Source organism: Lissotriton vulgaris, chromosome 2_1 (assembly GCF_964263255.1).
Source record: "Lissotriton vulgaris chromosome 2_1, aLisVul1.2, whole genome shotgun sequence".
Lineage (NCBI taxonomy): Eukaryota > Metazoa > Chordata > Amphibia > Caudata > Salamandridae > Lissotriton > Lissotriton vulgaris.
Window position 1 is genome coordinate 2,104,023,900 of NC_141687.1, and position 27,974 is coordinate 2,104,051,873.

The following is a 27,974-nucleotide window of genomic DNA, read 5'->3' on the forward strand; positions in this document are numbered from 1 at the left end:
ATGTGTGAGTCAGACAGCATCATTCTGTGCTTCCTGGCTATCTACGTACTTGGGAAAATAAAAATGTTAGCTGTGAGTTGCCAATTGTGTTGTGCTGTAGAATCACATGTTGTAGACTATCCTACCATCTAGTGTTGGGTTCAGAAAATGCTACTTACCAGTATGCATCTGTTCTTGGCATGTAGAGCTGCAGATCCACACACTGTGCATAGATCGCCATCTGGTGTTGGGCCCGGATGTTTGCACTTGTTGTTGTATTGGAAAAGTCATTGGAAGGCACAATAGGCGACTCCTTCTTTGGACCATAGTGCGCATGGGCATCAGCTCCATCTTCAGATTGTTTTTTCGTCAGTAGGGAAATGATGGAGTTTTGAGAGAAACAGAAAAGATGCCTATGTATGCTGTATCTAAATAAGAAAATACTGGAACAGATAAAAGTTGCCGGGCGTTGGGTGCCCGTGTGTGGATCTGCAGCTCTACATGCCAAGAACAGATGCATACTGGTAAGTAGCATTTTCCGTTCGAGGTATATGAGCTGCAGATTACACACTGTGCATAGATTTCATAGCAGTACCCCTCCTTAGCGGTGACCACTAGTATCTGTTGCAATTGTTTGAAATAGTGTTTTGAGTACAGCCTGGCCCACACTAGCTTGTTGTTTTGCTTGCACATCTACACATTAGTGCTTTGTGAATGTGTGCAGTATAGACCATGTAGCTGCTTTCCAGATGTATTTTAACCTTTTCCATGCTCATGACGAGCTGAGCTCGTCATGAGGCACGGTGCTCCGGTGCTCATGACTAGCTCAGCTCGTCATGGGCCGTGGAACGCTCAGGTGCTGGGAGAATTCCCCTGCTGCGCTGAGCGTTCCACAGTAACCAATGCACCTGTGACGAGCTGAGCACTGTAGCTCATGATGAGCTGAGCTCGTCATGAGCATGGGAGCGCTGTGCGCGCCCCTCTCCCCCCAGCACAGTGGGGGAATTACCCCCGCAGCGAAGGGGCTAAGGGAATGTTCCCTAAAAATGCCATTGAAGCCCCTATCTTTCGGGTACAGTGGGCTTTGGGGGGGGGAACAGATCATGTCCGCTTTGCTTTGTGATAACAAATTTGTATGCATTTGACGATACACCTTGCAATTCCAGACTTTGATATGGGCTTGCCATTATGTGGTGATGAGAAGGACACGAAAAGTTATTTTGTCTTGCGAAAAGGTTTTGTTCTGTCAATGTAATAAAGGAGTGCTATTTTTACATCTAGAGCTTCAGAGCTCTTTATGCGACTGTTTGTGGTGGCGAGAAAAATATTGGCAACTCCACAGACTGATTGAGATGAAAGGGAGAAATAACCGTAGCGAAGAATTTTGGATTTGTTATGAGAACCACTTTGTTATGATGGAGTTGTAAAAATGGTTCTTGAATAGTTAGTGCCTATAGCTCACCGACTCTTCTAAGGGAAGTAATGGCCACTAGGAAAGCGACTTTGCATGTAAGAAATTGTAACTCGCATTTGTGCAGAGGTTCGAATGGAGGGCCCATTAGTCTTGTGAGAACAATGTTTAAATTCCACACAGGTGAGGGTGGTATACCATGGGAGGAATTATTATTTTGAGGCCTTCCATAAACACTTTGATGGCAGGTACTCTGAATAGTGACAAAGGTTGTCTATTTTGTAAGTAGGCTGCTACAGAAGCGAGGTGCAACCTAATAGACGTGTTTGCTAGATTACACCTTTGGAAAAGTAGTAGATAACCAATGATGTGTTGAATAGACACATTTAAAGGATTGGTGGTGTTGTTGCAGTATATCACAAATCTTTTCCACTTGGCTGCATAGCAAGCTATAGTGGTGGGGAGTCTAGCTTCTTTGATGACGCTCATACAGTCAGGGGGAAGGTTTAGGTAGCCAAACTTTAAGACCTCAGGAGCCAGATCGCTAACTTGAGTTGTGTTGTGTCCGGGCGTCTGATCTCTCCATGGTTCTGGGTTAAAAGGCGTGGGGAGAGGTATGATTTTTGGTGCGGGACTACCGATAGTTCCAGTAATGTGTACCAAGGTTGTATGGCCCATGTTCGAGCAACTAGGATGAGAGTCAGTGAATGTTGCTGCAGTTTGCGCACCACCAGGGGAATGAGTGGAAGAGGCGGAAAAGCGTACGCAAATTTGCCTGACCAAATCATCCATATCGCATTGCCTTTGGACAATGGGTGTGGATATCTGGCGGCGAAGCTTGGACATTTTGCGTTTTCGTGTGTGGCGAAGAGATCCATCTCTGGATGCCCCCACAACTAGATAAACGGCTGAAGAACTTGCGGATGAAGTACCCATTCGTGAATCTTTTGCGTTTGATGACTTAACAGATCAGCTATGTTGTTCTGGACTCCTGGAACGTGTTGGGCTAGGAGAAAAATTTTCTGAGGAATAGCCCATCTCCATATGCTTTGTGCTAGTTGAGAGACATGTAGGGAGTGTGTCCCGCATTGTTTTTGTATGTAGTACATTGCTGTCATATTGTCGGTGCGGACTAGGACAGCTTTCCCTGATATTTGCTTCTGGAATTACTTTATCGCCAGGAATATGGCTGGTAACTCCAGGTGATTGATGTGAAGTAACCATTGTTGCGGTGACCACCTGCCTTGCATGGTGTGATGCAATAGATGAGCTACCCAGCCTGAGAGCGATGCGTCTGCTGTTAGCACAATCTGTGGAACCGGCTCGATGAACAGTCGCCCCTTGGAAAGGTTTTGGGTGTTCCACCAACATGGCAAGAATTTGTGGTACCGCCCTGACCTGGATCAAGTCCTTCTTAGAAGACAGAACCTTCCAGGTGACCGACGGCTCTGTCAACTCCAGAGTTTTCCCTCTTCAGTGTGGGGTCCCCCAAGGCTCCTCCTTGAGCCCCACACTTTTTAACGTATACATGTCTCCCCTAGAAGATGTCGTGACACCTTTTGGCATAAAGGTAGTCATGTACGCTGACGACACCCAACTGGTCATCTCTATAAACCAGTCAATCAAATGTCTGGATAACTTGCCCTCTTGTCTCCAGAACATTTCAAAATGGATGTGCGACTATCGCCTCAAACTTAACAGAGAGAAGTCAGAGATCCTTCTACTTGGTGACCCACGCAAACTCCCTCCCTCTCTCTCATGGCCACCCTGTATGGGATCTCCCTCCACCCTAAAAAAAGGGAAATCAAGAGCCTTGGCATCTGGATGGACCAAGACCTCAATTTTAAAGTCCAAGCAAGAAAAACCGCCGGTACATGCTTTGGCCTCATAGAGACAGCGCAAAAAATCCTTCCCCTAATTCCCTTCCTGTCCAGGAAACTGCTAATGCAGGGTTGAATTATCTCTAGACTGGACTACGGAAACGCCCTGTACCTAGGTGCCCCCATATCGGTCATCAGCAGACTACAATGTGCCCAGAATGCCGTCGCAAGGCTCCTTACCGGGACAAAATCCAGATACTCTGCCAAACCTGCCCTCAAATCATTGCATTGGCTCCCAATTCAGGAAGGATTACCTTTAAAACCCTCTGTATCTCACACAAAATACTTGATGGCAGATGCCGCCCCCCCCCCCCCCCCCCCCATTCTGAGACCTCTCATTAAACCCCATAAATCCAACAGACAGTTGAGATCAGATACCCTCTCCTTGGCTAGTGTCCCTAGAATAAGAAAAGCACGTTCAGGGGGACGTCTCTTTTCATATAATGCCCCAAAATTATGGAATGCCCTTCCGCTCCTCATCCGAAGGGAAACCAATCTACTGGTCTTCCGCAGGCTACTGAAACCCTGGCTCTTCCCATAAACTACCCTCCCTCTGGATCAAGCAGGTATAGTTTCAGCGCTGGGACGCCCTTTTATTTATTTATTTTATTTATTTATTAATAGTGTTTTTTATAGCGCGAACAAGACCCGTGGGTATCAGAGCGCTTAACATAGATGATTACAGATTGACATTATAATAACAATTATAACAGTTATAGCAGCAAACAGATATGAAGGTAGAAGGTGATATGCTATCTAGGGTGATTAGATAAATCTATTCATAACGCCTGTGCAATTAGCATTTAGAGGTGCATAGAGTTTCGCTTGTGTCATAGTCATACAGTCAGCTCGGTGAGGTAGGGTTCCATATTATTATCAGTACAATTACCTGAGTAAATTAGTAATAAGAGTTGAATAGGTCTAGCTAGTAGCAAGGTCAAAAGATAAACAAAGTAAGGTAGAGGTAATATCTTTTGGGTGTGAGATACAGTGTTGAGATCACATAAATATGAGGTAGCAGTAAAGTGTACAGCCGAGGCTTGAGCTGTACTCAGTCAATTGTCTTATTGATCTTCAGCTTATTCATGATGAGTCTGATCCTCTTTTGGCGTAAATGTTCATACTAACGGTCTGTAGGCATCTCTATGTAGGGTATTTACTCATCATGTGGCTTTTCAGTTCCCGTTTAAATGTTACAGTATTTTTAATCTTCCTGATGTTAGGAGGGAGTGAGTTCCAGACTCTGGGGGCGGCTCCGGAGAATGCTCGGTCATAGGTCTTTTTCTTCCGGAAGAAGGCCGGCTGCAATAGCAACTCTTTAGCGCTTCTAGTTGGTCTGTTACCTCCTGATAGCTTAATTTTCTTGGCTAGATATCTAGGCGTGTTGTAGTGGACCGCTTTGTGGCTTCGTAAGGTAACCAGTTTAGTGCCTTCAGGTGAGGAGATATGTGATTGAATTTCCTCGTTCCCGTGATGAGTCTTGTCGTTGCATTGAGACAGGCTTTTAGTGGTGCAGTGGATGTTTTCGGTAGGCCGGCTAACGTGGTGCAGCCATATTCGATCCTCGAGATAACTAGCGATTGGATGGCAAGTTTTAGATCCGCTTCTGAGATAAAGGGTTTCAGTTTTCTTAGATAGTTCAAGTGGAAACGGGCACTCTTCGCCATAGAGTTAATGTGTTCTTTCATGTCGAGGTTCTCGTCTAATGTAATTCCTAGGGATTTGGCTGAGTTAATTAGGGTCAGAGTGCAGTTAAGCGCGGTCACCAATTTAGCCCATTCCTTTACCTCTGGTTGACTCCTTGTCGGTGAGATTAACAGGAATTCTGTTTTGTTGGCATTAAGTTTCAGATGATTGGCTGTTAGCCATTGCAACGCTTTCTTTAGAGTTGTATTCATTAGGTCAATGTCATCGCTGCAGGCATTAGCCTCATTTTTAGATGAGGGAAGGGTCGTGAGGTTAGCCGCTGCACTTGTGAGCTCAATTTCTAGCAGTTTCGTTTTTTTTACGTAAAAAATGAGGAGAATTCCTCGCAGCTTATGGGGTTTTTTGGGTTCTCTTGAGCCGTTTTGGTTAGTTTATTTGACTGTTGTTTTAGAATCTCGAAGAGTTTTCGTGGTCTGTTTATGGCATTGTCCAGTTCAGCCCTTATAAATTCTTTTTTGGAGTCTATTATCTTTTTGTCATATTGTTTCCTTGTTTTTCTGAGGGCTTTCAGCTCGGGGGAGGAGGGATGTTGTCTCCATTTCCTTTCAGCCATTCTCAGTTTTCGCCTGTCCTCGTTCAGTGCCTCATTGAACCAAGGATTTTTTGGCTTTTCCGAGACTCTTCAATTTTTGAGGCAAGGTGTCATTAACTATATTACCGATCGATGATGATATACATCAGGAGACGCGTACAGAGCCAGCACAGGTGAGAGCATAGCATTAACGCATGAAAGGCTTTCTGAGTAGGATTTGGAAACCGTTGAGGTACACCCATTAGAACGCTGGATAAGGAGTCGTTCACAGTAGACAGCGTAGTTTATATCCCAATGGCTGTGTAAGCAGGGTTCATTGGTTAGCTAATGGGTTACGTCGTATGTTGCAGGAATATGTTTCCCGAATATAACACGTTAAGAGTTGTTGGTTAGTATAACAAAATTATTCAGTACATATGAATCATCATTTACTTAATAGATGTTGGAGAATGGACTCAGCTAGAACAAACTTTGTTTGTTTAGTGTCATATGATATAAATACAGGTTGTATCTGACTAGATCTTTTTACCTTATAGCTTATAAATAACTGTTGATATAATTTTTTGTGTACAGAGGAGTCATGTAACAGTATGCTCAGAAATTATTGTTTGTTATTTACAGATGGATCCCTGATGAAGGTGGATTAACCACCGAAATGCATTGGATGTATATCATCTTGGATGTATACCACTTTTATGAATGAAATTTGAATTTGGATGAAATGAACATATAAAGAATCGGAAATTCAATGAAATAAAAATTGAATATAAACAAATTGTGAGAAACCATATGATTTAAGAAAGAAGCTGGATTTTTTTTGTCAGCAAAACACTGGTGCCCAGGGGGACAGTTGTACATGGACGTATAACTGCTAAGTGTGATGAACACACTGGTTGCATGACTCGGCTTTTATGAGCAAGTCGTCTAAGTAAGGGAAGACATGAATTTGCTGTCTTCTTAGGTGAGCCGCAACTATCTCCATACATTTGGTAAAGACTCTGGGTGCTGTGGTGACTCCGAATGGGAGTACTTTGAATTGGTAATGCTGACTGTCCACTACAACCCATAAATATTTCCTGTGAGAGATGTGAATGGGAATGGGAGAAGAGGAAGGACATGTTGAAGTGTGACCATGTGAAAATGGTTTGACTGTATGTAAACGTTTAGTGGTCTGAGGTCCAGGATGGGTTTCAGAGATCCGTCCTTTTTTGGAATGATGAAGTACAGGGAGTAAACCCCCTGTGTTTAGTTGATGCAGGGGAAATGGTTCTATTGCACGTTTTTGTAGGAGGGAAAGTACCTCTTGCTTCAGAAGTGATAAATGTTCTAGTGACATTGGTAGCTGTTTGGGTGGTATGTTTGGGGGGTAGGGTTGAGTTCTAGACAATAACCTGATTGAACGATTTGTCTCACCCACCTGTCTGTAGTGATGTTGTTCCAGACAGTTAGGAATTATAGCAATCTTACCCAACCAGAGTGGAATGGTCCGGGGGGAGTAGAGGGAAGTCATTGGGTAGAGGTGGAGAAAGAGCCAGTATTGTTGGTTTTGCCTCTACCTTTGTTGTTATTGCCTCTGTATCCTGCTCTGTGATAACCTCTGGTAAATGAGGTCTGGGCGGGATTTTTGTAGAACGTGCATGGGTTGTCAGAGGAACAGCCTCTGGAGGTGCCTTTGTAAGAGGAGCAACAAAAAGAATGCCTGGGAGCTTGCGATTTCAAGGCTCCCATTGATTTAGCTGTGTCTGTATCTTTTTTCATCTTTTCTACAGAGGAGTCCACATCAGGGCCAAATAGGTGTTTTTGGTCAAATGGCTGGTTAAGTATTTTTAGTTTATTTTCTGGTTTAAAACCTGAAATGCGTAGCCATGCATGTCTCTGTAGAAGGACACTTGTGTTAATGGCTCGGGAGGCGGTGTCTGCTACATCTAGAGCGCAAGGAATGGAGATGTTTGTTATGAGTTTACCCTCTTGTATGAGGTTGTTGGCTTTGGTCTTGTATTTGCAGGAAGGTGTTGCAGTAGGGTCATAGTGTGCCCTATCGTATCTAGCTAGCAAAGCTTGTTTGTTTGCGATTCGCCATATGTTGACTGCTTGTGCTGCTGTACGTTTACCAAAAGCGTCCCAGAGTTTTGATTTCTTGTAGGGAGGCAGAGCATCGCCTGACGTTTGTGAGTTGGCCCTTTTTCTGGCATTGGAGACCACTTAGGAATCTAATGGTCCCTTGATGTAAAAAGGGTCTGCTGGGGGAGATTTGTATTTCTTCTCTATTCTGGGGTTAATAACCCCAGCCCTAACAGGGTCTTTGAACACCTCAGGTGTGTGTTTAATTACCCCTTTGAACATAGGTAGAACCAAAGTAGACCTTTGGGATGTATCGAATGTGTCCATTAAGAAATCCTCCTCCACTGGGTCTGTATGTAGACCTACCCTGTGGTATTGTGTAGATCTGTGAACGAGCTAGTTGAAACCCATGGTGTCCTTTGGAGGGGAAGGTCTAGAGGGAAAGATGTCATCTTGGGATACATCAGGTACATCGGGTGTGCCATAATCGTCCCATGGCTCTGGGGTGTAAGGCTGAATAGGATCCCCTAGTGGTTCATCATCTACACCCTCCCCCCCGTCGTCAGAGGTGTCATCATCATCCTGTGGTGGAGGAGAAGGTGAGGGGAGTGGAGATGGAGTAGGTGAGTGGTGTGGAGGGGGAGGTAGAGGAGGAGGTGGAGAAGGGAGTCTGAGAGGAGATGTTGCAATGCTTCTTTCTTCTTTGGTGGAGATGGAGCCAGTAGAGGCATGTCCATTGGTCTCTTTTTGGAACTGGGAGTCAGTTGACCTGTTTTTGGGTCTTTTAGAAGAGTTTTTGGGTGGGATCCGGTCGAAAAAGCTCTTCTGATGTCGGCTGGTCTTTTGGCGCTGATTTTTTCGGTTCCGAAGGTTTACGTGACACAGAATTTGGAGTGGCTTTAGGCTCTTTTGGCTTAGAAACGTGAGTTTTTTTTTAGTTTCTGAAGGAGCCTGGGGAACCAATTATTTTTTCGGTTCCAAGGGTTTTTTCTGTGTCGAAGGTTGAGAGTCCGTACTTTTTGGAAGTGGCTTTTAACTCGGTTCCGATTACTTTTTCGGAGTCGAGGGGTCAGCCCCAGTAGGTTTTGGTGCCAAGTGTGTGGATATGGAGCTAGTGGTCAGCACAGAGGAGGACAAGGGCTTCTTTTTGGGTGCCGGGGTTTTGGTTTCGGCCCCGACGGCAGGATGACTCGATCCAGAGTGGCCTGCAGGCTTATTAGTTGACTTCTTTGCCGGACCCGAAGGCGGGCATGAGAAGTACTGTCCCGGTGTGCACCTAGGCCCAAATGTGAAGGTGTTACCGAAGCCTTTTTTGGGGGGTGGCGGTCGGGGCCAGCGTCGGTACTTACGACCCGCTGCCCTGGAGTGATGTCTTCGACATCGGAGTTCTCGGCTTCGGAGGCGTTGATGAGGCCCTCTTCGATCCGCTCCTGCTCTGGTACATCGACTCCCTCCTGGAAGATGAAGTCGGGAATGAATGTCGAAGAGCGAGCCATGCTTCTTCAAGCTAGACGATCCTGAATCGTTTTCTTGGAGCGGAAAGAGGCACAAGCCGGACAGTCTCTGGCCTCGTGCTCAGGTGAAAGGCAGATGTGACACAACTCATAAAGATCTGTATGTGGAAACTTGGATCCACATTGAGGACACTTTTTAAAAGGAGTCCTTTTTATGAGCCAGATGTAATGGCGTAGGTAGGCTCGTAGGCCTTCGTCGACGACCGGAATTGAAGACTTCGAGCTTTTAGAGATGCGCGTCAACTAGGGTTCGTGATCGAAACAATACAGAAGAAAAGGGTGATGGAGTGCATGTCGAAAGTTGGATCGGTAACAGCACCGAACTGGAGCACGATAAACACATACGAGCCCGATGGCGGGAAAACACAATCTGAAGATGGAGCCGATGCCCATGCGCACTAGGTTATGTTATAAAAACTTTTATAACGCTCTCTATTACTAGTAAGTATCCTGGCGCGAAAAGTGAGGTTGCACAGATAGCGGAGAAGAGCTGACAGTTATAGGATCATATTAAACAGATGAGTTTTCAGCCCTTTCTTAAAGGCAGTGATGGTCGGGGCAGCCCTAAGATGCAAAGGAAGAGCGTTCCAGTCCAAGGAGGCCCTGACAGAGATAGACTGGCCTCCTAGTCTGGAGTACTTAAATCTAGGCACAATCATTTGGCACTGATTAGCCGAGCGGAGGCAGCGATTCGGAACATACAAGGCAAACCTTTTCCTCAAGTACACAGGTCCGAGCTGATGGGTCGCACGAAAAGAGAGAACCAGTGTTTTAAACATAATCCGGTGGGCAACCGGAAGCCAATGGAGGCTGCGTAGGGGAGGGCGGACGCTAGATCTCCTGAGCAATTACTATGGTCCAAAGGAGGAGTCACCTATCTCATTACTTTCAAAGACTTTTCCAAAACATCCTGGGCCAACACCAGGTGGCGATCTATGCACAGTGTGTGATCTGCAGCTTGTATGCCTCGAACATTAAGTTTTGCTTTGAAGAATGACTTGTGATTATTAACCAAAACCAACAAGGCATAAGCATGCAGATTCCAACTTAGAATGTAAATTTTCCCATTGGAATAGGTGTGTCTGCTTGGGCGCGTTTAAAAAGTTTTAAAATGTTTAGTAAAGCCAACTAGCAACCGTTGTCTTTCCTTCCAGGTGGTGGGTGGATGGGTGGGTGGCATGTGATACTACAATGTAAACTGCAAGCAGCTGCTAAGAGTTAAGAAGCAATGTGCTATACTGTCAGCATCTCTTCGCAGAGTGTAGTGCCACAGATTCATATGCTTGGGATTATCCAGCCATCCAGAGTTGGGCTCGGACATTTACATGTTGGTTTTCCTCAAAGAAGTTTTCGATTCCCGAGGTGTAGTGACTCCCCTTACAGTGTGCACTGCGCATGTTGCTTGGCTCCTTTATAATATTGCTTTTGGATCATTGGTTGAGCATTAGAAAAAGGAGCACTTAAGTGACAGAATAAAGAAACATGCATATAATTGGAAGTGTAAATGATATTGCTAAATATGTTATGAAGTACTGGAACCAAAGGCTTCTGCGAAGGAGGGTGGGTGCATATGAATCTATGGCACTAGACGCTACAAATAGATGCTTACAGGGTAATTAAGATATTCCATTCATAGCATGTATCAGCTGCTCAAACATATGCTTAGCATTAAATGTAGAGTAGTGCTCCCCTTTGTGGTGGTTCGCAATTGGTTGAAGTACTTGTCTGACATAGTACTCGACCCAGTGTTTCTTGTTGATGGGTGAATACATCAACAGAGCAGTGTTTAGTTAAGGTATGTGGGCTATTCCATGTTGCTGCTTTACAAATCTCTTCTATGGAGGTACTTCCTAGGAAAGCCATAGTGGCTCATTGTTCACGTGTGGAATGCGCTTTCTGATAACATGTTTGAATACACCTAACTATCAATCAAGCAATTCCTGCTTTGGATATTGGTGCCCCCTGGTGAGGTTTGTTAAAAGTAACAAAAAGCTGCTGTGTGTTTTGAAAAAAAATTGTTCTAACAATGTAGAACATGGTAGCCATTTTAACATCTAATATATGTAGGGGTCTCTCTGCTACTGCGTCTGGGTTAGAAAGAACACTGGTAGCTCTTTGGTCTGACTTGTATGAAAGGCTGAGACCACGTTAGGTAGACATTTTGGATTTGTTCATAGAACTAATTTGCTTGGGAAACTTTTAAATAAAAGGTGGCTGCAGAGTAAGTACCTGCAGTTTACTTGTTCTTCTGAAAGAAGTGATTGCCACTAGAAAGGCAACTTTCCAAGTTTGAAATTGGAGTTGACATTGAAACGGTTCAAATAGTGGTCCTATAAGCCTGGTAAGGACACAGTTTATACTCTAGGCTGGGGCTGGTGGAGTAGAAGGATAACTCCTAAGTCCTTCCATAAATGCTTTCATTACTGTTTTTTTTTAAATAGGTACATATGTTGCCTGTTCTGCATGTAGGCAGTTAGTGCTGCTAAGAGTAATCTGACAGATGTATAAGTAAGCTCTCTATGCTACAAATGGAAGAGGTAGCCTGTAATGTCTTGTACTGCAGGAGCTAACGGTAGAATCTGCTTCCATTTTGCAGCATGATATGCTCTAAAGGTAAAGCTGTTATCTCTAGAAACGTGTTTCTGGGTTTAGCCCTTCATCACTAGAGAGCAAAAGAAGTAGAGCACAGAGAAAAGTCATCTGGGGTTTCTGAAATGCTGCTCAAGTCTTCACAGTTCACGGGGGCGTGGCCACGAGCCGAGCATGGTGGACGCGTTGTGAAATAGCTCCGTCCTTTGCCCGGAACACTAGCTAACTATCCTGATACCCTGAACCCCCCAGACGCCCACTTGAGCCCCCAAAAAACGCCATGAGAGTGGCGAACTAGCGACGACAAGCCACGAGTCCCGCAAACCATCTGGGACCAAGAGCAACGGACGGCACTGGCGAGGCCTAGGTTCCCGTGACAAGCCGCGGCCTAAATTTGAAAGGTGAGCCGGGGCGGCCGGCGCTGCGGCGCGAGGGAACTGGCGAAGCGGAGCATTGTCCTGACTAGCCGAGGTGACCGGAGTGAAGCAGCGTCGACACAGTACATACCTGCACAATCTGTATACGAGCAGGGCGGCGCGGACGTGTCCCTTGGGCCGGCGCCGGAGGCTCCCTGGAGGCGGGCAGGCGCGGTGCCTGGAACACTACCACCAACGGGATTGAGGCAGTGCAGACATCGCGTAAAAGCTACAGTGCCTCCGAGGACTAGCCCGAGTGCCCTACCAAACACCACAAGGCGCGTGCAGAACCTGAGTGAGCCCTGGGGCCGAGTCAGAGGGGGTGCTCGTCTCCGCAGCCGGGCCGAGATAGGAGGCGCCATTTTGTGACTGCTGCAAAAACCGGCATTGCTCTTCTGGGACTGAAGCGGCCTTGCAGCAACTAATGCAGAGACCGAGACCGGGGCATAGATGAACGCATTGGGGCAACAACACAGCGTAGAGCACCGTCGTAGTGTCGCACGGAGCGAAGCACAGCAGGCAGGATCACCAAGTGCCTCCGAAATCAATGGTGAGGCGCCCTTCCCGAGAGGAAGCACTAGAGCCAGAAAGTGGGGCACCAACCTCTGCCTGCACATGATACGTATTCCTGGCGTGCTGTAAGTAGCGGTCACTCAATCCACCGACCGTTGTGCCGTGCCGAGCCCCAACGAAGAGAGCTGCGGTACACACGGTGAGTGCCGGATCGCAGCACTAGCAGGACCTGGCAGCTGTACTAGACGTCCTCCTGGACGTACGGGGCACTTACCCCCATGCAGACAGGTGTACAAGGGGGAGAGGCTGCGACTAAAGAACGAACGGTAACTGAAGACCCGCAATTCCCGCCTTGAAATCAAGTAAGGATTCTGCCACCGCCACTCTGCAGACGAGAGCCATGGGGAAACACTGGGCCAAAGTGCAAGACCAGGGCACAAATGCAGACGTACAGTCCACCGGATCAGAGGACCCGCTGGCCTCCTCCAACATGGAGATCATACCACCGACGGGTAAGTGCACGCAGGACGCTAAGCTGGACCGCATATTGGCCGAAATAAAGGCCTGAAGGGAGGCACTGGAGCTACGTATGGCTAATATGGCCACCGGCGTGTCGCTCCTCAGGGCAGAACTCAACAAATTAGCCGAAAAGGTCTCGGAACATAAAATCGCGCTCGACGACCTGATACCGCAGCAGACGGACCACTCCACAAAAATTGACGCCATGGAGAAACAGATTAAATTGCTTTGGGACAAGATGGATGACGCGGAAGGGCGGGCCCGCCGCAACAACGTGAGAATTTTGGGAATACCGGAACAAAGTGAAGGGAGGAATCCCACGCAGTTCGTCGAGGACTGGCTAAAGAAGATAGTGGGTCCGCAAGACCTAACCCAGTACACAGTGTGGAAAGGGCACACAGAATGCCGGCATGGCCGCCTAGGCCGGGTGCGCCACCACGACCATTGATAGCACACCTCCTACACTAGGACAGAGACCCAGTGCTGAGAGTGGCGAGAGAAAAAGCGCCGCTATGGTATGAGGATAAGACGATCTCAGTATATCCAGACTTCACCCCGGTGGTGCAGAGAGCCAGGTCGACATTCCTAGGAGTGAAGCGCAAACTGCAGGACATAAACTTGAAATATGCCCTACTGTTCCCGGCCCGCCTCAAAATAATATACGAAAACAAGTCACATTTCTTTGATACCCCTGAGGAGGCAGCAGAGTGGATGGAGGTGGCTCTGACACCACTGACTACGAAGGACCCGTTCGAAGAGGACCAAGGTGGAGGGCCTTCGCACCAGGAGGAACACCAATGGACTGACACGGGGGAAGAACACGCAAAAGAGTCGGCGGCAAGCGGTGGGACAACGTCTGAACGATCTGGAAAGAAGACGAAGGTAGTCCAGCTGACAAAGGCTGCACTGGCTGCACACGATGCAAGAGGCAAATCGGACCTCATCAGCAACTCGGGCACGCACACGGAGGTGTCGGGCTCTGCGGATAGCTTGCAGCTCTTTCCCAAAATCACGGCACAAGTGGCAAACAAATTCTGAGTGTGTCCTTAGAAGACTCCAGTTGGTAATGTATGAGATTCATGCAGGTGCAAGAGTGGGTTGACAGGGAATGGGGACACACTAGCTTAGGGCACGCTGTAGTACCACCATCAGGCCCCGGGCAGGTGTAGGTGGACACCACCCCCCAACATATAGACATGTTCAGGTTTGACTCTTGCCCACGTTGGGCAATAAGGTTTGGACCTCGGGTTTTTTCACTTGGGGACCTTAAAGTTAGGGGGTTACATGTTTTGATGGCACTTGGGTCACTGCATATCCTACACATGGCCTTACTGGCACAAAGCCAGATGGACACATCTACCACGGACAGAAATGGGGACTATTAACACCTACAAAATATGCACCTGGAACGTAAGGGGTATGGGGTCCATCCACAAGAGACATAGACTTTTGGCACAACTTAACCGGAGAAATGTCATGATAGTTTGCCTCCAAGAAACTCATCTGAACAGTGCAGAGAGCGTAAAACTGCTCAAAAAATGGAAGGGACAGCTGTTTGCAATCTCTTATTCTGTAATCTCAAGAGGGGCGGCTATATTGTTCAGGAACTCAGTGCCCTTTAAGATAGTGGAAAAGAGACTGGACATAGAGGGTAGATACGTATTTGTCCGTGGATTGTTGGATGGTTCCCCTGGTGTGATTGGCAGTGTGTATGCGCCGAACTCAGGCGAATCGGATTTTTTAACTAGCATAAATGGAGTGTTGGCAGACTGGGCAGAATATCAGTGGATTATAGGTGGGGATTTTAATGCAGTCTTGGATACATCACTAAACAGGTCACACCCACCTGTACAAGCCACTGAAAGTAGGAGACAGGCAGACACACTCGTGCAGTGGGCAGAGGGATGGGATTTAGTTGACACATGGCGATGCAAACACTTGTTAAACAGAGAATACACTTACTACTCCCCGCCCCATATACTACACGCTAGAATAGACCGAGTCTTCTGTGCCAAACCATTGCTGGGGGCAGTTACCACTGCGGAACATATGGGTAAGACCCTCTCTGACCATAACCCAGTGGAAGTCACATTGCACTGGGGTAGGGTCCCAACGCCTATACCGGCATGGCGCCTAACCACGGAATTACTGGAAGACACTGTCTTTAAAGACAACACTTGCAGATGCCATTACAAATTACTTCAGCATAAACACAGGTTCTGCTAGCTCCCGGCAAGTAGAATGGGACGCCTTTAAGGTGTCAATCAGAGGGGAGGCGATTGGCACATGAGTGGGCATGAGACTTAATGTATTAGAAAGGCTCCGGGAGGTGGAGGGCCGCCTAGCCATGCTGGAAAGTGAAGCTGCAGGTACGAACTTACCCTTCACGCCGTTACAGGAGGCGCACATACACCACGCTGAACTCCTAGAGGAACTGCGTGTGCTGGAATATAGGGAGTACACATGCAGGCAACACGCACAAGCAGAAAGGTCGGGCCCTTACTGGCCCGTACAGTGCGAGATGTCCCAGCACACATGCCCATACTAGAGGTTACTGACCAGGGGGGGGGGGTCTCCAGCCACGACACAAATAGCCATTAACACTGTCTTCAGGGACCACTATGAGACGCTGTATGGCCCACACCGACAACTCTCGGAAATGGCGTTCAAGGAGTTTATGACGGGGTTCGAATTGCCGCGACTTGAGGACCACCAGAAGGAAGACCTGACACGCCCTATCACGGTTGCGGAGGTTCGGCAGGCCATACGCGCGCTCCCACGGAATAAAACCCCTGGGACGGACGGCCTCCCAGCCGAGTTCTATGGGGCCTATATCGACCTCCTTGCCCAACGCCTACATATAGTGTACCAAGAAGCGCTGCAAACACAGAAACTGCCACGGTCGTCCCTACAGGCACTGATAGTCTCACTCCTGAAACCGGGCAGAGGCGGAATGCACTTAGCCAACTACAGACCCCGGTCCTTACTAAATACGGATTATAAAATACTGAGCAAGATCCTAGCGACGAGACTGGCTCAATACATCCCACAACTAATACACCCAGACCAGTGCGGGTTCGTGTCTGGCAGGAGTACGGCCATGAACCTGCGGAGGCTCAGCCAACTCATGCTATGCGAGCAGGCACATGAGGGAACCGAGGGCTGCATTTCCCTAGACCTGAAGCAGGCATTTGACTCCCTCAGATGGGACTTCATGTTTGCGACGTTTGCAAAGTTTGGATACCACCCAAGTATATTGCCTGGGTCAAGTTGTTGTATACCCATCCGCCAGCCCGGGTACGCACGAATAGGTGCATCTCGGCACAACTGGACAAAGCGAAGGGAACCAGACAAGGATGCCCGCTGTCCCCGCTCTTGTTTATACTGGCACTCGTGCCAATCTTCGAAGTTTACAGAGCAATGGCTCAACATCGGGGCATAAATAGAGCCTAAACAGTTCATGTGGTGTCGGCGTATGCAGACGATATCATTCTATACTTACGGGATATGAGAGGTGACTTGGATCCCATCCCCGAAATCTTCGAGGACTTCCATGCATTGTCGGGCCTCACCACTAGCGAGCCTAAGTCTTAAGGGTTCTGCTTCAGCAGCACTGGAGCGACTACCTGGAGTGTCCTTCGCACCTCACACTTTTCAGGTGGCGGAGACAACCTTCCGGTACCTGGGGATACAGGTATACAGAGGAGCGAAGGATATGATTGATGGAAACCTGGGAAGGGCGACCGCAGCGCTGAAATCACAGGTACAATTCTGGACCGCCTTCCCATCGTCGGTGGCGGGCAGAGTGGCCATCTCTAAGATGGTAGTGCCACCCCGCCTAATTTACTACTTCATGAGCCTGCCATTCGTGGTCCCTGCTACAATGTTCAAGATGTTGAATACAATTCTAATGGAACTAGTGTGGGGAACGGGACGGAGACGTATCAGCCTGTCTAAACTGCAGCTTACCACTGTGACGGGCGGTATGGGGGTCCCGGACTTCCAGGCATACAACTATGCTTGTCAACTGCAGTGGCTGGCCTACTGGCTGGCAGGACGTAAGCTGCATGAAATTGGCATGTCAGAGGCGGACTGGTCAAGGGGGAACTTCCACGCCTCCCCTGCTGCGAATCGCGATTAACTACTGGAGGAAGGCGGTGAAGTACATGTCCCCTGCGTCCTCCTATGCCCCCACGATACCACTACTAGGAATCCCGCTGGGAACGGGACCGCTCTCGAACCAAACGCTCACTACATGGCACGAAGCGTGTGTGACACAAGTGGGAGATCTGTTTTCAGATGGCCAAGTAATGTCTTTTGAGGACTTTCGTGACACACATCAAACCCCGAGAGGAATCTTTCTCCCGCACGCCGGGGTGCGTCGGTACATAGCAAAGACATGGGCACCGAACTGGGTGGAGCCACTTACGAACCCGCTGCTCACAATGCAGTACCTCATGGGATCGGGCAGCCACCTGACAAAATGGATAACGAATGGTATAAGAGCGGGGAGGGCGACCTCGTTACAGCCTCTGCGAGAAAAATGGGAAGGAGATATAGGGAGAACGGTCAGGGACAAGGAATGGGAGCGAATCCTCAAATTCCTGAAGAAAGTGTCAAGGAACCCGAAATTTAAATTAATTCAACTTATGGTCCTACATAGAGCGTACCTAACACCCCACCACTTACACACAATGTTCCCCAACACAGTTGACACTTGCCCCCGATGCGGTGGGGATGATGCGCGACTAATACATATGATATGGGACTGCCCGAAACTAGGGTACTACTGGAAGACGATCCATGAGGCTCTACTTACATTGGCTCCTTCCAAGCCATACACCACTATAGAATATGCCATATTAGGGTTGGGGCCTGTGGAGCGTAAAAAAAGGGTAGCTACACGATTTACTGATCTAGCTCTGCTACTGCGAAACGCACAATAACAATGCGCTGGAAGTCGGCTAGGCCGCCAGACCCAGAGGTGTGGAGAGCAAAAGTGGTACGTTGGGGAAAGGCGGAGGGCGAGACATTGCAGCTCGAAGAGCGTAGGGGACTCTGGAAGACCCTAACGTCCCTGGACTGGAATGCTACACTTGGGGCTTTTGAGGCGGGTGAGGACACCGCATCTGATTCATCATCTACTGCCGGTTAGGATGTAGAGTGTTATGCTCGGAATGTGTGAAGCTTCCCCTATAGTTGGCGCCGACTTCAACTCCGATAGGAGAGAACAGTTCTAGGTGCAAAGAATGGGGACCTTATGCATACCATACTGTATATAGTCCCCGAAAGGTCTGTGATGAGTCAAGAACTGTGAATCAGCCATTTTAGGTAGAGTCATGTACCACAAATATCGAATGTGATTAAATACGAGTGCCGGGGGAGGGAGGGTAGGGGTGGGGGGAGTTTAGTTTGAAATAGTTGGGATATGTAAAAAGAAAATGTCTGATTATTGCACTAAATACTGCCAATATGTGGGAACAACACAATGCGGAACCTATAACTATGTCGGATACACTGTATTTGTTCTTACCTACTTTGCTAATAAAAAGATTATCAAAAAAAAAGTCTTCACAGTTCACAGTACCACTCCTTAGGCACACAGGTGCATACCAGGAAGATTGTCAGCTCGTCTCACGGGAGCCTTTTCAACCCATGGGGACCAAAAACGCCACCTGTCATCCCAGCACAGTTCACCACATTGCATTCTGGTAAGTGCATTATGCTTACTTTCAAAGTTCCTGTAGTTTTTCACCAAAGTTGGTGCAGATAGTGCTATCATCTCTACACATGTTTCTGTGTTTAGTCCTTCGTCAGTAGAGAGCAGGAGTGGTAGTGAAAAGTCATCTGGGGTTGCTGAAATGCTGCCCACATCTTGACAGGTCAAAACACCACTCCAGGGTAAACCACCTCTCACTCCAGCACAGTTGACATTGCATTCTGGTAAATATAGTATGCTTACCTCAAAGTTGCTGTAGTTTTTTTTCTTACCAAAGTCGGTGTAGGTAGTGCAGTTATATCTAGACACGTGTTTCTGGTTTTAGCCCTTTATCAGTAGACCGCAGAAGTAGTAGAGAGCAGAGGAAAGTCATCTGGGTTTGCGGAAATGCTGCCCAAGTCTACACAGGTCAAAGTATCACTGTGCAGGCACACAGGTGCATCCCAGGTGAGCTTGTGAGGGGGGAAGGAGCACACTGCTTCTCATCCCAGCACAGTTCACCCCATTACATTCTGGTAAATTTAGTTTGCTCACTTCAGAAACCCCAGCAGTGCGTCCTCTAATAATACAAAAGGGGAGGGAGCACACTTACCTCATAGTTGCTGCAGTTTTGAAGGGCTAAGCCCAGAAACCTATGCCTGGAGATAACAGAACTACCTGCACCCACTTTGGTGAAAAACTACAGCAACTCTGCAGTAGGCGAACATAATTTCCCAGAATGCCATGGGGTAAACCGTGCTGGAATCTGAGACAGTGTGCTCCCTCCCACCTTGTATTAATAGAGGCCACACTGCTTCCTTACTAGTAGCTATAAATGGGTTGTAGGCAAGAAATACTGTTATTGCCCCTTTTTGTGCATCAAATGTGTGAATACAATGGCAGTGAGTTGTATCTTTGCACATCAATCAAACAGTATTTATATTGCGCAGCACTGTCACCCCTTGGGGGTATCTGGGGGCTGTGGGTGCAACGTCGGTCAAAGAACCAGGTCTTGAGTTTCTTCCTGAAGTCCGCCAAGAAGAGTGCTGTTCGAAGTTGGAAGGGTAGGTTGCTCCAGGTTTTGGCAGCGATAATGAAGCGGCCTCCTCTTCGGCTGCGACTGATGCGAGAAGTGAATGAGGAGGAGAGCAGGTGTCTTGCGAGTAGGTAGAAGTTCAGTCATTGGTTGATGTAGGCCGGTCCTTGATCATTCATGGCTTTACAGGCGTGAGTGAAGATCTTGCACTGGCATCTCTGGATGTGGGGGCCAGTGGAGGTTTCAGAGGTGGGGGTGATGTAGGTCCGATGAGGAAGGTCCAGGATAAGTCTGGCTGCAGCATTCTTTATAGTCTGGAGTCTTCTGAGGAGCTGGGTGGAGATGCGGGCGTAGAGAGTGTTGCGGCAGTCGAGGCGACTGGCAATGAGGGCCTGAGAGACAATCTTTTTGGTGTTAATTGGGATCCATCCGAAGATTCTAGAGAGCATCCGAAAGATGTGGAAGCAGGAGGAGGTGACTGAGCTGACTTGTCATTTCATTGTCAGTACACTGTCAAGGATGATACCTAGGTTGCGTGCATGGTCTGTAGGTGTGTGTATGTCTGAGTTGTGCTGGCCAGCAGCTGTGGTTCCATACGGTTCAGTTCCTTCCAAATATCAGTACTTCTGTCTTGTCAGAGTTGAGTTTAAGGCAGCTATCGCTCAAGTTGGCTATGTTGATGATGGTGTCGCAGAAGTTGATTCTGGTGGTGGAGGGACTTCAGTTAGCTAGAGGATGAGTAGAGTGTTGTCTGCGTAGGAAATTATATTGAGGCTGTGGGATCTGACTAGGTCTGTGAGGGAGGTCATGTATATGTTGAACAAGGTGAGGCTGAAGGATGATCCTGGAGTTACGTCGCATAAGATGTCCTTGGGTTTGGAGGTGGAGGAAGGCAGCCGGATACTCTGTGTGCATACTGTGAGGAAAGAGGCGATCCACTTGAGAGCATTTTGCTGAATGTCGATGTAATAGAGTCTATTGATGAGGATGTGGTGGGAAATGTTGAAAGCAGCAGAGAATTCGAGGAGGCACAAGGCCACAGTCTCTCTGGGGTTGAGAAAGTTCTGATGTCTGTGGCAGCGTGGTTAGCACGCAATTATGATTGCAAGGTGTCAATTAGGTGGTTTTGTTCCATGTATTCGGTAAGCTGTTTGATGATAGCCTTCTCGGGTACTTTGGCCGGGTAGGGGAACAGGGAGATCAGGTCGATAATTCTGGAGTTCGCTGCGGTCGACAGAGGGTTTCTTTAGGAGAAGTCTGACCTCTGCATTTTCCATCTGTCCAGGAAGAATGCTATGGTGATGGAGGTGTTGATGATGCTGGTGAGTTCTATGCTGATAGGGTTGGTTCCGAGGTTGAAGAGACAGTGGGGGCAGGGGTCGATGGGTGCCCAGGGGTGAATGGATGACATGAGTGGTGAGCGGAGTCAAAGTGGTGTTCATTCGGCTGGTGTGTGCTGGTTGGTCAAGGCTTTGGAGGTCGAGAGCAGTGGAAGGGGGTCGAATTTGTTGTAGACGGTGGCCGAGTGGGTGTTGCAGAGTTCTGGAGAGGGTAGGATTGTGTATCCTGCGGCTGCTGGGTTGCATAATTCCTTGACTATTTCCAAGAGTACTTTCATGTGCTTGGCCGCCTCATTAATGCGGGCTGTGATTGCTGTTCTCATGGCTTCCTTTGGGGCAGTGGAAGTTGCTGAGAGCTGCTTTTTGAGCGGCTTGGTCAGAGTTTTTGTTTGCAGTGCTACTGTTTCTAGAGACGGTAACAGTTGTGCTTGGTGGTTCTGAGTTCTGGGGTGTACCAGCCGGCTTGTTCTGAGGTGTTGTTGGATTCATCGGGGCTACTGTCGGCGCATTTGCTGATCCATGCGGAGATTTACTAGACGACCTGGTCAAGGTCTGATGAAGCTACGGGTTAGGTGGCACTGAAGGCCTGTGTCCAGTGTGTCTCAGTTATGTTATGTTATGTTATGTTATAGTTATTTATTACGCGCACAGCTGCTCCAGCAAAGGAGCGTCCTGGCGCCTGACAAGGTACCAACATAACACAGCTAAAAGGGAAGAGCCAGAGGAAAAACAGATTAGGGAAATAAGAAAGTCTTAACGGCAAGTTACCTTGCACCAGCTGTGGTTAGAGGATCTGTATGCTTGGGGATGGAGTGCTAAGCGTTGGGAATGGTGACGTGAACAATGGCGTGGTCAGTCCATATGAGTTCTGTGATGTGGCTGAATTTGATTCTGTTGCTGGAGGTAAAAATGGAGTGGAGTGGAGTGTGTGTCTGGCTTTGTACGTGGGTACAGTAACTAGTTGTGTGAGGCAGATGTTGTTCTGGCTCTCCAGGAGGGAGGTGGAGTTGGCATCACTGGGGTCGACGACAAGAAAATTGAGGTAACCGAGTAGGACCAGTGGTAGGAGTCAATGTCTAGAGGAGCGATGAGGTTGGCACATTTATGACAAAGCAGAATGCACTGTGCATGCGATCTGGCTAGGATCCCTTTAAAAATGGGTAGAGCTAAGTTTATGGAGGTAAACAAGACAAATAATTTGTTTTGAGTAAAGGACTGGTTCGCTCACTTGACATCTTAATGAACCTAGTACTCTTTCTTCTGTGCTTGTATGTCCTATTTTGGCATATGCGGATGTGACTGGAAACCCAGCTGAGCAGTAAAAGGGGTGGGAAAGGCGTATGCAAATATCCCTGAACAGTTTATCCACAGAACATTCCCTAACAGTTAGTGGGAAAGGATAGGAGGCCTGCGTAAACGTAGACACAATGTTTTGCCGTTCTGTTTTTTAACTGTTGCAAACAGATCTATGCTTGGTGGAGCCAAACTTTGGAAGCACAAATTGAGAATTTTGGGGTCAGGTTTCCACTTTTATGTGCTCTTACTGCACCCACAGAGTAAGTCGGCAAGTCATTCTCTGTCCCTGGTAGGTGCTCTGCTTTTGAGAGCCCACAGCCACGTCGTTAATGACATTTTCAAAAGGTCTCTCCCTGCTTTCGAATGTAATATTTGGCTGTCCTGCTGTCTGTGCGTATAAGTACATTCTTGCCCTGAATGTGTTTGATAGGCTTTCATGGTTAGAAACTCAAAGCACAGATGGTAAGGAATTGTTTTGCACTGGTTCATATTTGCTGGATTGTGAAATAGGCTATATATGCTTCCCACCCCAAAAGAGAGGCATTCGTCTTGAATGTAATGTGAGGCAGGAGATTTGCTAAATGTCATCCTATGAGTAGATTGCGTGTATGCCACCATAGTAGCATGTACATTTCCTGAGGCAACAACAACACTATATGATCCCAGTACCTGGATGCTTCCACCCTTTGGGTTGCCAAACACTCTCATAACAGACAAATTTGAAGGTTTGCACTAGGATTAATTGCATGTTTAACGCCTTTAAGGCCAACAATTTCTTCACTGGCCCCACTATCTTCATTACCCAGATTATGATGTTAGGAAAATTGGAATCAGTCTCTAAAATCCCAGCATTCTATTCAGTATTGGGAATACTTAAGCCATCTGGGTATCGGTGGCTGAGCCATGGTAATGTGGGATCTGCCGGGAGCTGCAGATGGGATGTTTTGACACCGACTGAACACGAAATGATGAAGGTGGAATGCTGTTCATCATTTGAGACATGCACTACATTGATGAGCTGATATCTCCTTTACCAGCCAGTTGTCTAGACAAGTTAAAAATGAAGTTCCTAGTGACATATGGAAAACACTGTCTAAGATTTTAGTCCTAAATGTAAAACTGAACTGACAGCACCTTGCAACCACCATGAATCAATTGTACAGGTGGTGGTCACTTTGCGGTCTAAGACTTCTAGCTTGTCACATTCACCAGGAGGGGCACCATTCTGAAATGGATTGTTCAAAGAAATGTATTCACAACTCGTAGATCTAAGGTGCCTCATACTTTGGTATGGGCTTTTTTGTTTTGTTTTATATAGCACGAACCAGACATGAAGGTATTAGAGCTCTTTACATGAGCACCAGTTGTGTTACTGACGGATACATTACATTTTTGTTAAGCATGCGGAGATTAAGTGATTTGCCCAAATTCACATGATGTTGAGCATCCCTGCTGAGACTCTAACCCAGTTCGCAAACTTCCGAGGTTGACCGCTCTAGCCGTTAGGGCACATCCTCTCCCAGTATGTGCAATCAGTACACCTAGCCTTGCACTCTGCTTAGCTCCATCTAGCCTATGTTCCTCGGGAGAGAAGCACGAGAGCCGGAGGGCGCTCTTACTCTGCGAAAGCTCCCACCCTTTGGAAAACGTTGCCTCTGTCCATTAGGACCATCCAGAATCACTGGGCCTTCAGAAGAGCTGTGAAGACCTGGCTATTTTCCATCTAACCTTTGTTGCTCCGCCGATCTCTTTTCTGAAATTAGCGCTGGGATGCCCAGTTGCTGGGGCAGTCAGGCACTTTATAAACACTCAATACTCAAACACAATATTTACACTAAAAAGTGATACAGAAAGGCATTACCTTACAACACTTCTCCAAACAAATTCTATTCTATTCTTCAACACATCAGCAATGCTAAGGTGGCATGTAATTTCACCAGTGGAGCCAACGATATTACTTGTGATGTTTTCTGTTACATTACGTGTGAGGTTGTGGGGTGTGCATTAGGTGGACGAGTTATGGTTTTCAAGGAGCATGCACAAGTAATGGTTTGTTTAACAATTACAGGTGCGGGCAATAATCCCTGGTGCGGGAAATAATGGTGCTCATTACACATTACCGCCAGGGTCAGGTACAGACCAGAAGACAAGTGCACTGAAACCTTTTCTGTAAAAAAAGGATATACGGCAAGGATACGTTCTGGTGCTTCTACTCTTTAGCCTCTTTTTGAACAATGTAGCTATTGGAAGAACCCTTAGATGTCCCCTTTAAAACTGGAAGAAGGGTCCCAATTCTATTATTTGCTGATGATGCAGTACTGATCGTGCAAATATGCACCTTTATTATGAGGTTGATTTGAAGTGGCTGATCGTTTAAGTGCTGTAGGCTGACAACCTGCTTATTTGATCGCATATGTATTTATGCGTTAAAGCACTAATTCATTGTTTTTATCTGGAGCATCTATTATGGGGGGTGTCCTTTGCTACTTGTGTCTCTTTATACTCTTATGCATATGCATCGTTTACAAGGATGTTGATCTGTAGTTGCTGATCATATAAGTACTATTGCTTATGTGTAATAGTTTGACAACACGCTTGTTCAACCGTAGTTTTCACGTTTTATATATTATTAATAAATTGTTCTTATTTGATGTAAGGCTGAAACAAACTTAACTGATGGATTAAAAAAATAGGTCAATTTCGAAGATTTTTAAATTTTAGTATGCAACCATAATTGCATTTTAACAATGTTTTTAAATGGGAAATTGAATTATCACACATATATATATATATATATATATATATATATATATATATATATATATATATATATATATATATATATATATATATATATATATATATATATATACACATACATACATATACACACATACAATTTATTACTGAATTTCGAACATAAAAATATTGTGATACAAGACTATGGAGGACCAAAAATTACAGATCAACAAAATATTGCAAGGTAATTGCATATAAAATAATTATAGACGTACTATTTCTAACTACACATCTACACACCTTAAAGATATGTATATTGTCTAGGTCCATATATGTGCGGTCAGGTATAGAAAATCGACACGCCTTTTGATAATTAATTTATATATTATGTACTCGATATCTCTATACCACAATATTCTGACTTCGATATTCAAGGGGCACACTTATATATCCATACATACATACACACAAACACATGCTGAATATATCTGGTGAAAAAAACAAACAACCCACTGTCTGATTTCAGATTCCAGTGACTGAGGCATGCACAAAAATTGAACAGACATCACTAGCGGGAACTTTATGGATCTGCACATCCCTGCGAGATGTAATACCTCACTGCAACACCATCTAGCAAAGTGCTAAAACATTTCGGATCCAGTCTCAAAACCAGGGATTATTTTTAGAGTAGAACATGCTGCAACAAGTAAGCACTAAAATGTAGATTTCAGAAAGAATACATCACTCATGTTACTAATTGGGCAGGATCTAAACATCAAAAATAATAGGTGGTTTTAAATATGACCATAAATGTAAACAAATACTAATTTGACAAGCATTACTCACCAAAATGTTGTCCACTTTAGATAACACAGTTTTGCTGGAAGAAGAAAGAAAGACAGAATGAGTATTGGAAAATTATTGAGACATACAGTTTAGCAGTCGTCCTGTGTTCTAATCACGTGCAATTATTTAAAAAACATTATACTGAGAGAAAAACCCCTAAAAAGCTAGAAAATAACTATCAATAATGGAGCACTCTAGGCGCCATTCTTGAGCGTCGGGTATGTTTTTATACTTTCATTACCACATTTGATCGGAGTCTCGCTCAGTGGCGTAACTAGCCACTATGTCGCCCGTGGCAGTCATTGCCTTTGCAGCCCGCAGCCGCTGTAAGAGTTTCTGGGGGCTAGTGATATTCCCGCAATTTCAACCCTGCGGCAAACGTATAAAAAAAGTGTGCCGCCGGGGCGGACGGCCACCCCGCTATGCCACTGGTTTCGCTGTCATTCACGCATCCCACACCACCCCGCAATTTCCCCCGATTTAACCTGCATAAATATACAATGGTGAACATGTCCAGTAAATATGAATATCAATACACGACTAACTCAGTATGATAAGCAGAGAATTCCACTTGATATAATATTTTCTAAAGCAAAACATGGAAAAAAAGTAGGTCTTTACTGCACGCAGCAAATACTCACCCTGTTATTTATTAGGCACAATAATCTTGCCACAGAGATGCTACAAGAATCCAAACACCAGATAACCACCCACTTTTATTTACTACTATGCTTGCTAGAAATTGTTTAAAGAATGGTATCTACTTAAACTCAAAATAAAACGACTCTCTGCTTCATCATACACATTCCATCAAGCCTTTACAAAGTAAAAGCATAAAGTTCTCCTGTTTTCATCAATATGCCACAGAACTCCAGGACTTCTATTTAAAAACTGCATAGGGGCTTCTCGAGCAATAAATGTTAACATGTATTCCTATAAGGTCAACAGAACGTGCTATCTCCCTCGCAACCTATTGCATTTTGGGATATAGACTACACACAAGTAGTAGCACAGCCAACCGATCGTGCCAGTAACACCTACTGGCTTTGCCAATGGGAGTTTTTTCAAAAAGAGGCAGCCACATTGGAATTAAAATAATTTTTATAAAAAAAGGGAAGCCAGCAGATGTGTGTACACATACTAAATCGAGCATGGTAATCATCTTGAAATGGTTTAAAAAAAAAAAAAAAATTAAAACCCTTTGGGTTTTACTGACATGGTCTAAACAGAGCTCCCAGCCAAGAGGTGTTGACGGGAAGGGCACCTCTAAGCAAGGCAGCGAAGATCATTTTGACTTTTTATGGTACCTGGTTGTATTTTTCTCTGTCGCAGACGCTAAGCTCAGCCTCACAAATAGACTAGCGCTTTAATCTGTAGAAGTGTGTGAACACGGAGTATTAAACATCGATATTTATGAATTGAATTTCTCTCCATCATTTGGTTGCAAATGTAAGCCAGTGTGCACTAAAGATCATATTCTGCAAATTGTCACCTGAATCATGTGATAGTATGGATACCCCCAAATTCAGATATTTCCACTATTCCTAAACCCAGTATCTGGTGCACATTTAAAATATACATAGGTTTCTTTCATAGCCATTTTTCAATCCTTAGATTTTACCACATTAATTGCTGCATGTTCCGTACACAGTGAAAAATCATTAGAAGGGGTAACTTGGTTGTTCGGTCGAGCCTAGCACAGCGACCATGCGCTGCTCTAGGAAAGCAACCTCTTGGAATCCCTCTGGACTTTCCACACGCTTATGCATGTGGTTTTTTTTCTGCATTATTTCAATTGGTCTTTGCATGTGTCTTTCTAAAAAGACAACACCCAATTGGGCAAATGCAACTGCATGTCTCACCGTTTCCAGTAAAAGTATCCCCCCCATTGCCTACGG

General features: G+C 46.2%; 1 protein-coding gene across 4 annotated transcripts in view; it reads right to left on the reverse strand.

The window, feature by feature from the left end:
* Nucleotides 1-27,974, reverse strand: part of RFX7 (regulatory factor X7) — a 494,781-nt gene that overhangs the window by 295,579 nt on the left and 171,228 nt on the right. For all 4 annotated transcript variants that reach the window (XM_086958347.1, XM_086958345.1, XM_086958346.1 and 1 more), the window contains exon 2: nt 26,077-26,110. In XM_086958347.1, coding sequence (XP_086814473.1) covers nt 26,077-26,110 — 34 coding nt within the window. The remainder of the gene's footprint in view (nt 1-26,076; nt 26,111-27,974) is intronic.